The sequence below is a fragment of the Drosophila simulans genome, chromosome 3R, assembly GCF_016746395.2.
Source record: "Drosophila simulans strain w501 chromosome 3R, Prin_Dsim_3.1, whole genome shotgun sequence".
Lineage (NCBI taxonomy): Eukaryota > Metazoa > Arthropoda > Insecta > Diptera > Drosophilidae > Drosophila > Drosophila simulans.
This window is the reverse complement of record NC_052523.2, coordinates 24,950,977-24,963,935: the sequence shown is the minus strand read 5'-3', so window position 1 is coordinate 24,963,935 and position 12,959 is coordinate 24,950,977. Positions and strand designations below refer to the sequence as shown.

The 12,959-nt window shown below is 47.9% G+C and overlaps 1 protein-coding gene across 1 annotated transcript; it reads left to right on the top strand.

The window, feature by feature from the left end:
• The first annotated feature begins 431 nt into the window (after positions 1 to 431).
• LOC6729963 (adenomatous polyposis coli protein) lies at positions 432 to 12,826 on the top strand. Its single transcript, XM_039294560.2, has 4 exons — positions 432 to 660; positions 4,313 to 8,224; positions 8,444 to 8,582; positions 8,643 to 12,826. The coding sequence occupies exons 2-4, from the start codon at positions 4,377 to 4,379 to the stop codon at positions 11,892 to 11,894; spliced, it is 7,239 nt and encodes a 2,412-aa protein (XP_039150494.1). The 5' UTR covers positions 432 to 660; positions 4,313 to 4,376; the 3' UTR covers positions 11,895 to 12,826.
• Positions 12,827 to 12,959: the final 133 nt, after the last annotated feature.

Genomic DNA, 12,959 nt, shown 5'->3' with positions numbered 1-12,959 from the left:
AGTTACAGTTTTGGAGTCACAATCATTCTATGTCATCAATAATTTAACAAAAAAAAAACGAATAATAAGTCCGTTTTAATATGCCGTCCCTAAAGCTGGTCTGATTTGGCCTCTTTTACTCTATCCCATTTTTTATAACTTTTTTCTTTTAAATTAACGGTGTGCATAATATTTTACTTATCCGTGATAGCCACCGAAATTGCGTTGCCAACTATTTGAAGGACTTGCAAGAATCGCGCTGCCAACCTGTTTAATAATATTTTTTATTTGCAATAATATAGTCTTAATAAATAAAGTGTAAGCACTAAATCTTTAAAGGTAGAAATTAAATTGCAGTATAAATATATAAGCAAATAAATAAAAATTAAAACGATATATATAATCCCTTCCCAAAATATCGCTACATTCTCCCATCCCTAGCAGCTATTTCTTGTTGGTTTTTCGAATTCTCGATATAACAGTCACACTGCTCGCCGCGGTTGGTCGCAATTTTTGTTGATAAGCGGACTCGGAATTTCGGGCGCGCTTCGTATTTGTTTTGTCGCGAAACAAGCCAAGAATCCAAAAAGTGGCAATATCTGTGGGCAAACAAGTGATAAAGCGGGAAATGTGTCATCTGGTGGGCGAGGAAGCTGCCGAGAAATTGTGTTTTTAGTCAAGGTACGCCAATCGGAGAATCTCTGGGTTCGTGTGTGTGTGGGAGTATAGTCGCTGGCTCTTCCAATTGGAATTGTTCTTTTTGGGCCTGACAATAAAACGCAGAATGTTTACTCAATAAATGCGCACCTTATACAGCTGGCGAATACAAATGTGTTTAGCTCAACTGGAAGAATGAGATACTCTTTTGTAGTTTCCTGTTCTCCTGCCGATTCCTTTTACAGGAAAAATCAATAAAGGTCCCAATCAGAATGCGACTGCGCCCTAGTGTGGGTGTGCAAAGTGCGTGCATGTGTGTGTTTATGTGTGTGAGTGCTCGCTCCTTTATCAGTTGGAAAACGCAGTGTGTTTCGTTTGTTTCGATGTTGTTGTTTTCCAACAGCTGCAAGTGATTGTGGCACGCCTAATTGATAACTATTTTCGAGCACTTCCATTCGACTTCACCTCAGCATAATTAATCACCGCATTAAGGAAAATACGTTAATATCGGCACGCTCGATTGTCTTACATGCCCACAAACATGGGAGAAAAGGAAAACACAATTCCACACTGCATGCGCTCGTATTTAGTTTCCCTTTTACTTTTCTACAATTTACATAATCATCATCTCGCGGCGGCAAAGACACAAAACAACCGGGCAGCAAAACAAAAGTGGCGTTCATTAAACCAGCTCATAAATGCACACACTGAAATCATAAGTACATACATATGTACAGAAGTTAGTATGTAGTTTCATTATTTAATGTTTTTGCGTACATTTCCCTGTGTTTGATGGTTCGCGGTGCCATCATCTTCATCGCTTTTCGTTCCCCCGCAAATCTTCCATTCTTTTTTCTTTGATAATTCTGCCGCGAATATTTCGTATGCAAAATGTGTGCCAAGCCAAAAAACCGGACAGTGGGTGGGATGGGGAGATTTGGTGGCAAAATCGGTGATTAGCTTAATGGGAATTCACTTAATGGAAAAATATTTTATTTTTGCTTTTCCCTGCTAATTGTAAGTGTACTAATTTTAGGGGAGGGAGACGAAAACCACCCTTCAGATCATCAATGGTATACAATCTGCCCAAAAAATGTTTCCCTCTTTCAAATATTTCAACCTAGTATACATTTTATCACAACAAATTACACTTTCCAAAAAAGACATTCATATGTCGGTTTAAAATCACTTTTAAGACCTTACTCTCTATAAGGTGATGAAGCCAAATCTTTCAAAATCCAAATCTGATCATCCCATGCTACACAAGCGCTTAATTTATATGCACATTACCAAAAATGGAATTGTTCATTCTTATTTTGATTTAATTATTCAAATATTTGGATATTCATTTATCAAATAAACACTTCTATCTATTGGTTTACACCTATCAGTTAAATTAAAAGTAAAACTGCTTATTAAGAGCCTAGTAACTACTTATTCATATGATTCAAGCAATAAGTCACATTTGTTTTTGAAATCTCGTTATCTCCGAAAGAAATATAAACTGGGTGACTAAAAGTTGGTAGTCTGATTCACTTTCTATCCACTAAAATATGGCAGTTGCATTTTATTTCAAAGCGTGGGGTTGTTTCTGGTTTCGCAAACTATGCGAACCAATTTAGTTTCCCAATACAGTTGACTCGAAACGCTTGGAGTCGAATTGTGTCCATTGTGCAGGGCTGATTCCCTTGTGCGACTCGCTGGCCGGTTAATGACACGAGGAGTCGTCTCTGGGGGACCGGGTACATGGCTCTTGGCTAGACAAGTGACGCATATTCTCGCATTCTTTGGGGTACTAAAAGTATCTATGTAGCATTGTCTAATTCGCGGATCGTTGATTCATCGAATCGCTCTGCTCTGCTCTGCTCGTCTTTCGAATTCTTGGCCTCGAGAGCACTGATATCGTGACTCTTGCTAAATGTTAATCGGTGGAACCGAACTGCCTGCCTTATCAAGGCACTGATAGTGCTGGCTGATCACATATTTTATATATTTGAGGCCTAGGCAAACAATCGATCGGCGATGATGAACGATGGCCACTGTGTCCAGTGCGGCATTCCGATCGAGTGGCTTGGATGGATGGATGCATTTCCGCTGTTACACAAGCGATTTGCATTTCACAGCCACTCAAATTGCGGTTACCACGTTTCGTTCGCCGGCTGTTTTCGCTCTTTACGCTGGTCGCAATTAAAATTTGATTAATTTGCCAATTGGAGCTTGAACAAGTCGACTTGTGCGGAGCGAGAACTGGTACACGACCCGGGTCATTCCCAATCCCAAACTCAATCCACTTGAAGTCTTGAATTGGATTGGGTACACAGTGGAAAAATGATTGTTATATTCCTGTTCGATATCTAAAAGTATGCAGTAAAGCTAAGGAAGAAACATTGTGGCTAAAATTTAAGATACATTGTAGGTGGATCTTAGAATCCCAAGGATTTATTTGACCCTCGATTAAAGTTGTGAAAATAACTTAATAGTTACCTTACGTTAGTTGCGTTATTTTCTCTCTGTGTACATACATATTTATGCACTTCTGTCCGTCCACGCTCAATTTTACGCTACAATAACAGCTGAAAAAAAGAAGTGCAGCACCAAATTGCATTTGCACATAATTCAACGGTAGCTCAAATGAGAAATATGTCTTGTGCTTTTGGAGTGTGTGTAGCAACAACAATGAGAGCCGGGGCAATATAATATATCTGCTGAAAACGCATCTGTATCTTTCTTCATGCACTGGAAATTCCGCAAAGACGACGCCGTGTGCCGCTAACTTTCTAAAAGATGCAGCGCCAGCTAATCATGATAATGACTTAGCTGCTCATTTGCTATTGTGGCTGCCGCCACCTGAAAGTTGGCCGATGATTAAGTTACAGAGCGATAGAGCAGGCAATGCACAGAACCTGCCACAACAGGCGAATTCTTCTGGGATACAACAGCATCCAAGCATCTGCTTAGAAAGTCGATCCTACCGAGCAACCTTATAGATAGGGGTCGGCCAATTAAAAAGTGAAAAGCGATTAAATTGGTTTCCCATTAAGATCAAATGGTCGATGAGTGTAATCTATTTCGATTTTATATTTTATTTGGTGTTCTAGAACAACAAGAACTACAAGAAACTTGAGGCTTTGGATCATTCTTTTAAATTTTGTGCAATGACTTCACCTTTTAAGATAGCATTTATCTTGGCTGGATTTTCATATCATAAACCTGACATACATAGTTTCCATCGATCATAAAGCGAGTCATATGCTCATGATGACTTAAGTGTAGGCGCTAAACTGACGACTGCCAATATTGTTTTAACTTCCTTCAGTTAAATAAACTATAACTAAGTTGAGCTTCAAGTCGAAAGAGTGTTAAGTAAAAGGAATATATGTATTCAATATCATCACATTTTTGCTATATTTTACATCGAGTCATCTTTTAAACTTAATACTGTTGCATTTCTGAGCGCTGCCCACATCTGATATGTGATATATGCATCCATGCAGCTAGCTGACGTCGTCTCTGTTTGAGTTTTGCCCATCGGATTACTACAGGGATTGGCGGGCAGAGTGGTGGTGGTGGTGCGTCTATAATTAGCCCACGCCCTGGTCCGGCACTAAATTTATAGCAATCTAGAGTCTCAATTGTGCCTTCGCTCACTGTGTTTTTCTATCTGCTTTCCTTGCAGGCCATGGAGCATTGACTTGGACCACTGAGATCCCGAATCCCCAGTCCCCGATCCCCGCCAGGCCATGTTGGAGCCAACGCTGACGCCCGACCTGGAGGAGGGCATCGCCGAGCTCAGTCTGGAGGACGTGGATGTGGACTCGGTGCCAGAGCGTAAGCCGCACTTCCTCGACTACGACGCAGTGCCCCCGCCCGACTATGAAGAAGGCTTTGGGGCCAGTTCCGGGGAGCAACTTAAGATGGACAAGAAGTACGAGCGGGATGGCGAAGTGAGCGACTACGAACTGGCCGCCAGTGGCTATACGAAGAAGGAGTTCACCCAGGACGACAACACGCTGCACTTCACCCAGAGCGCAGTCGGACTGGGATCAGGAGCCGTTGGTAAAAAACCATCAGCCAAGCATTTTCTGGACGAGAACCCCATTCCGCCGGACTACATGTTGGCCCAGGAGCTGCGGGAGATGAGAGAACATCGCAGCCTGGACAGGAACTTCGAGCGACAGTCGGCGCAGCAGCAGCAGCTGGATGAACTGCCTCCGAGGAATGGAGGAGGCTCTCCAGCCAGCGCAGGTCGTCCGTCCCGCAGCAAGGAGCCATCTTACACGCTCTCTCGATTTCTGGATGGCGATTCACCTGCTCCTGCTCCAAGGCTGCCCAAGGGAGCTGCCTGGACGACCAGCTTTGATGAACGGTACACTTCCTCGGCAGTGGAAGCCACCTTGGGATCCAAGGTGGAGTGTGTTTACTCACTGCTCTCCATGTTGGGCTCAAATGATCCCCTCGAAATGGCAAAAAAGTTCTTGGAGCTGTCCGGAAATGCTCAAAGTTGTGCAACTCTCAGACGCTCTGGTTGCATGCCGCTCTTGGTGCAGATGATGCACGCACCGGACAACGATCAGGAGGTGAGAAAGTGTGCTGGACAGGCGCTGCACAATGTGGTGCACAGCCATCCGGACGAGAAGGCTGGCAGGAGGGAAGCCAAGGTGCTCCGACTGCTTGACCAGATCGTTGACTACTGCTCCTTCCTGAAGACGCTGCTCCAGAGTGGCGGAGAGGCCATTGCAGATGACTCCGACCGTCATCCGTTGGCCGCCATCTCTTCGCTGATGAAGGTGAGCTTCGATGAGGAGCACCGACACGCTATGTGCGAGCTGGGGGCGTTGCACGCGATCCCCAATCTGGTGCATTTGGATCACGCCGTTCACGGACCCAAACCGGAGGATCAGTGCTGCAATTCTCTGCGAAGATACGCCTTGATGGCCCTGACCAATCTGACCTTTGGGGATGAGAACAACAAGGCGCTGCTGTGTGGTCAAAAGCAATTCATGGAGGCCCTGGTGGCCCAATTGGATTCGGCCCCGGACGATCTGCTCCAGGTGACGGCCAGCGTGCTGCGCAATCTCTCCTGGCGAGCGGATAGCAACATGAAGGCAGTGCTAAATGAGATTGGAACGGTGACAGCTCTGGCCCTGGCGGCCATGCGGAATAGGAGTGAGAACACCCTGAAGGCCATACTCTCGGCCCTGTGGAATCTCTCGGCGCACTGCAGCACCAACAAGGCCGAGTTTTGTGCCGTGGATGGGGCCTTGGCATTCCTAGTAGGAATGCTAAGTTACGAAGGTCCCAGCAAAACTTTGAAGATCATTGAGAATGCGGGAGGAATCCTGCGGAACGTGTCCAGCCACATTGCTGTTTGTGAACCTTATCGGCAGATCCTGCGCCAGCATAACTGCCTGGCTATTCTGCTGCAGCAACTGAAGTCCGAAAGCCTCACGGTGGTCAGCAACTCCTGTGGAACTCTATGGAACCTGTCAGCTCGCTCTGCCGAGGATCAGAAGTTCCTGTGGGACAATGGAGCGGTACCCATGCTGCGCTCGTTGATCCACTCTAAACACGCCATGATCTCAGAGGGCAGCTCTTCGGCCTTGAAGAACCTTTTGAACTTTCGACCTGCTGTTCAAAATCATCACCAGCTGGATCCCATTGCCCGCTCCATGGGCCTCAAAGCATTGCCCACTCTGGAGGCACGAAAAGCCAAGGCACTGCAACAGGAGTTGGGTGAGCGTCACACGGCCGAGACGTGCGATAACTTGGACACGGGCGGAAAACTGGATAAGGAACGAGCCTCCAGTTCATCCAGACGTCATCCTGCGCCACGTTTAACCCGATCGGCAATGCTAACGAAGAGCGAGAGCAGGGATTCGGTGTACTCGGCCAAATCCGATTGCGCTTACGATCATCTAATTCGCTCCGCCTCTGCTTCAGATGCCCATCGAAAGGTGAAGCCCAAGATCACGGACTTCGATCTGGAAATGGAGCAGGACACGGAGGCAACCGAGGAACAACCCATTGACTACTCGGTGAAGTACAGCGAGAATGCCACCAAGACCTCAACATATCAGGAAACGGACCTGGATCAGCCCACGGACTTCAGCCTTCGCTACGCTGAGAACCAAATTGAATCCGACCTGGACATATCAGGACCAGCAGGCGCACAAAAGAGCACTCCTCCTGCTGGAACAGTTCCCGTGAAATCCGAGGGCCAGGAAATATTGCTGATACTAGACGACAGTGTTAAGTGCTACCAGACGGAGGATACCCCTTATGTTATATCCAATGCGGCTTCAGTCACAGATTTACGAGTCGCTGCTAAAGCGGATGCAGAAGCGGAAGTCAAGCCAGAAGCACGCGAGGTGGTTTCCAAGGAAGAAGCTCCCAAAAAGCTGCCCAAGCTATCGCAGTGTGGCTCCGGTTCGTATACTCCAGAGAAACCCATTAACTACTGCGAGGAGGGAACCCCTGGGTACTTTAGTCGCTACGATTCCCTGAGCAGCTTGGATGAATCCGGTAAGGCTAACCAGGCAATAGTAGGAACTGATGCGGATATCAAGCCCAAATTACAGAAGCAGGAATCCCAGCCAGCAGAGCAGGTCCTAACCAAACCTCCCACCCAGGCCAACTCGGCATTGGAAACCCCGTTGATGTTCTCGCGACGCAGTTCCATGGACTCCCTGGTACACGATCCGGATGTAGATGTGGCCAACTGCGATGACAAGAGCTCGGTGGTGAGTGACTTCAGTCGCTTGGCCAGTGGAGTAATATCCCCATCCGAGATCCCAGATTCCCCCACACAAAGTATGCCCCAATCTCCACGGCGAAATAGTGTCGCTGGTTCAGGACAGAATGTGGATTCTCCACCGGTTGTAATCCCGGCCAGCCTACAACCATTACGCAGCGTTTTCGAGGACGATCTGAGCAGCTTCAACGTGGAGCATACACCTGCTCAGTTCTCCACTGCCACCAGTTTGAGCAACCTGAGCATAGTGGACGATGAAAAGGCCCCAGCCAGTGTGGCCGAGGAAGACAACGAGGATGAGCTCCTTTTGGCCAACTGCATCAACATGGGTATGCAGAGGAAGCCAGCTGAGGCTGTGAAATCGACAGTAGTGAACTCAGAAGTGGACGTGGCTGAGGAGACCATTCGTAGCTACTGTACCGAGGATACGCCAGCATTGCTCTCCAAAGTACCAAGTAACACTAATCTTTCGGCCATCTCCATGAGCTCCACCGATCCCAAGGATGCCACGGCTGGTCAGGCACAGCTGTACGCTCATCAGCTATCCGACGATGTATCTTCGAACGCATCGGACTGCGGTGGAGCCGCTGGCCACCTGCTGCAGCAGTGCATTCGCGATGGCATGAAGAAACCCCTCGCTGAACCCACTCCAGATCCCATAGCCATGCTTCGACGAGGCGGAAACCAATTGCCTGGCTATCTGCCGTCTGCCGATGAAATTAACAAGTTTTTGGTGGAGGACAGTCCCTGCAACTTCTCGGTGGTCTCTGGTTTATCCAATCTCACCGTGGGATCCAGTCTGGTTGGGCCAGCCGTGCAGCTCAAGGAGACCGAACCGTGAGTAGTGATCCCATTTAAACTAAATAGTATAGTAGGCTTTTTAAATAACTGAACATTGCATTAAAATTCAGTTGTGATATCAATATCAAATGATTCATATCATTACTATTATTAATGCAATTGTTTAATGTTTTGCTTAAATATTAATTGGTGGTTCAAGTTAGAAAAGCTTATACATATTTACTAACTATATTTAATCAATCGATTTCCCCATAGATCCAGTGTAGATCAGAATCCTGGGATGAAGGCAAAGCCCGGCAAACAGGAGCAAGTCCGAAGACCGTCGCATTGGCAAGATGATTCGCTGAGTTCTCTATCCATTGACTCGGAAGATGACACCAACTTACTGAGTCAGGTGAGCAGTACATGAATCACCAAATTAACTATGTATTAAGCCATTTCTTTATTTGTGTAGGCTATTGCCGCTGGTTGCAATAGACCGAAATCGAATCTTGGCTTCAGCTCGAACGGCAAGCGCTCCAGCTCGCTGAGCTCCTCGCAGCCAATAGCCATCAATGCGGCCACCTCGGCCAGCTCCCTGAATTCGGCGATGACAGTTCGCAAGAGCCAGCAGCAGGAGTCCTACAGTTCCGTAGACTCTAGCGATTCTAACGACAACCAGTCAAAGTCGCTCTTCGAGCTGTGCATCCTCAAGGGCATGTACAAAACGAAGGAACCCGGTGCCCGGGCCCAGCAGATGCAGGAGCAACCTATAGTGGGTTCATCCTCCGTCCAGTCGAATCCCAATCTCAAGCAGTTCGATTCGCTGCCGGTGCAGCTGCCATCTAGTGGACAGGTCAAGCGGCAGCGCCATCATCATCATCACCATCATCATAGGGAGCGAGAGCGAGAACGCAAGGACGAGAAGCTGCTGCAGGAGTGCATCAATACGGGCATCTCGAAGAAGATCAACGCCGTGCCAAAAAACGTCCTGGCTACGTCTGCGGCTGCATTGGAACCGTGTCACCCAATGGCAGCTACTACATCAGCAAGTGCCCTCAGCACAGCAGCTCCAGACGTAGAGCAGAAAGCGCACGCCACCAGCAATCCGCACCAGCAGTCGTCCACGCACCTGAGCAGCCCCATCCTCCCGAATCCTATCGACGCCATCGCCACCGTCACCGACACAGCAAGAAGTCCAGCAGCTCCAAATCAAGGGAACGAGAACGCGAGTCAGAACGGTCTCGAGACCGCTACTGGGTCTAAGGACTTGGACTCGGAAGATCGATCCAGCGATGAATCAAATCAGTCCTTCATCATGGAGACCATGGTCAGGTTGGACAGTGCTCCCAACGAAACGTGCATCTCCGGAGCAAGCGAGAAGCACAAGGATCCCGACCTGATGCTGAAGTCTGTGGAGAGACTGACCATGGAGTTTGTTACCTCGGCAGAGCAGTTGCGCAGCAGCAGCCATAACCACAGCAGCAACAACAGCCACAAGAACAACAGTAGCAACAACACCTGGAACGAGAGCACCTGTCCCAATGATGTGAGTTTCCCCAGCGTCAGTCAAACGGCACCGGTTCTGGCCTCCTTGAGCTTGGATGAAGATGCCACGGAGGCGAGATCCCTGCACGAGTTGATTGAAATCACGCCCACGAATGAACAACAACCAGCATCGCTTGAGGGCGAAACGGATACCCTGGTTAATGGTCATGCTGACAGCTACTCAGGATCGTCGGGAGGTCTTAACTTCCAGTTGGGTGGGCAGGTGCAGAATGCTGGCGTCAGATTGGAGCCGCAAAGACTATTATTCAATGGAACGAGTGCCTCCATTATGACAAACTCGACCATGATTGCGTTCGAAGCGCGAGCTCTGGCGGAAAATCTACTCCAGCCCGCTGCCACTGACGATGACACCACGGAGATGACCTTCAGCTTGAACAGTTTGGATCTGGATAATATTCGTCCGCCGTCGGGAATGGAATCGCTGAACAGCTGCTACCAGGATCACTCACAGCCGAGTTCCCTGCGCCAGCCGATGCCTAGCAAGAGTCCCCGCTTTGCGCGAAAAATGTTTCCAGCCAATCTGGTAGCCAGACGTGCGCTGGGTCACTTGGCTGGCAGTGCGGAGAGCGTGAACTCCAGCTGCAACCTGCTGGACAACATCAAGCCTCCGTCGCTCATGGATGAGCTGCTGGACTCCATGATCAGTGTGGACAGCATTCAGTCTGAGGTGGCCGACGGTGAGCAGGACTGCAGCATGGCCACCACCATTTCCGTGTCCAACTATGAGACGGCTGCTTGCGATGATCAGACGATGACCGTGCTCCAAAGTTGTTTCGACGAGGATGAGGATGCCACTATGAATGACTACAGCTCGGCCGAGTCCACACCCAAGCACGGATCTACTCCATCACCCAATCGTCGTTCCCTCACCCCGAAAGACAAGCGACGTCTCACAAAGGATCGCTTCAAGACCTACACCATAGCCACCAGCTGCGAGATGGAGGCACCAGAGGCCAATGAAACTTTGCAGATAGAAATTGTGGAAGCTGCCGTTCCTGTGGCCACGCCTTCGCCACGCGCCAATGGAAGGAGAAGGGGCAGTGCGGAGCGGTACAAGACCCAACTGATTGAGTGTCCCCTAGCTTTGATACAACCCCAACCCGACGATTGCCCAAGCGAACAGCTCTCCTCGATTCGAGCAATGATGCAACAGTTTACTTTCATCACGGACATTAGCGTTGGACAGAGTCAGGAGACTTGCGAGAGTACTGATCCTCCAGAAGACGCAGGGGAATCCCCGGAGTGCGATCAGAACTCTGAGACGGAGTCGTGTGATGGTCAGGAACCGGCACAGCTGCCTCCTCCTCCGCCAATTGTGGACCTTAGAACATCTGTCGTTAAGCCCACAACCTTGGAGCCCGCCACGGCCGTAAAACTGGTGCGAGGTCGCAAGAAACCAGCCTATGTCTCACCCTACAGCATGCAAAGTCAACGTAATAGCAACAATGCCGCCCCGTCCAAGAAGAAAACCCTATCTCCAACAATTGCCAAACGCAGTCTAGTGGCCGGCGGATCAGGAGTTAGGCTACCAGCCAAAAAGAAGCCGACGCCGCCGCCTGAGCCAGCTCCCGCTCGCTTGGAACGGCAGGGAACCTTTGTCAAGGACGAGCCCACGAACTCCAATGTTCAAGTGCCCGTGGTGGAGACAAAACCGGCTCAAACCAGTCCCACTCACCGCGCCTCGAAGTTGCCCACAAAGAAAGGCACGACCAGCGGTGGTTCACCATCCAAAGCAGGGTCTCCCAAGAGGATTCCCTTGGCGCCGGCCCGACGAATGACGCCACAAAGGGCAAACACCAGTCTGCGACTGGCTGCGGGCAAATCCCCCGCGGCTTCACGTGTGGTTTCCGGCCGGGTGTCGTCCACTACTCCACCATCCCGCAGCAACTCCAACCTAAATGGAAGCAGTGCAGCCGCAGCAGCTGCGGCCAAGATCAACCAGGCGCAAAGTCGTATCGCCAACATCTGGAAGAGAGTGGACGAGGCCAAAACCAAGCAATCGTCATCCAACCTGAGGACGCAGAAAACCAAATCTTCCAACATGCTCAACGGAAATGGAACCAAGCCGACGCTCCTGCGCAGCTCCACGTTTGACAATACCCCCAGCACCGCTGGAGGAGTCAAGTCCAAGCTGCCAGTGGTGGGCGCTCGGAAATAAAGGGTTAATTTGTTCAGGATAGTATGGATCACAAATTAGCCAAGTTTAAACGAAAACGGAAGTGGAGACTGTAAGAGGAACAGGACTGTATTTGTCAAGCATTTTTTAGGAACGGAACGCGCACAGGTCCACATCCACAAGCCGAGCTAGAGTCAGAGTCAAAATCAAAGAGTTTTTAGGATAGGAGTTAATATACATACGCTATGTAATCCATATTCTACTCTCCTTTTACTTTATACATTATCCGTAGACCCTAAAACTTTGTAAGCAACCAGTTTAGCATAGAGTTAGCGCAAACTCCTAGTAACTTCAACTAATCCAAATCACAGTCAGAGAAGGATGCTACCGATGCTCCCGATCGTGTGTAGCCAAATGTATTGCATATATATACACTAGATCAGGCCTTTCAACATGTGTACAACTCCCCAATATATACAAAATGTATACTGGCATATATATAAATGCTATATATTCGATTGTCGCATTAACTAGGAAAGGTTTACCAAGTCTAATGTGTGTTCTGATTTAACTTTTACACTTAGTTAGATGAGTTGTCCTCCAACTGGGCAGCTAATGAAATCAATTACAATCGTATAGTTGCACATCTGTATTGAGAATATACTCTAAGTTCAAAATATGCCCTTGGCTTCCTTATGCAAACACCAAATATCTGAAGAGAGAGGAAAAACACATTTTTTAGTCACTGCTTTTTAAGTATTCTTTTATATAATTTAGCAAGTTAAGGGTAACCGTTTTAGGAAACAGCTTATGCATTAAGCCCATCATTTGCGACTTAGTTTTTACCGATTCAATGCGATTAACCATTTTCAATATGAATAAATCGAAATATGCTTTTTGTCAGCAAAAAATAAAACCAATGTGAATTTACTCGATTATAATTTTAAACAAAATAAAACATATTTTGAAAGCCAGTTGGACAAATATTTATTCCTATTTTAGGGTGTGGTAAACAAATTTAATTTAACGGAAAAAATAATGTAAATGCAAAATGGTACTATTCCCACGGATAGTTCAGATATGTTTTAAAGTTTTAAGCGGAACTAG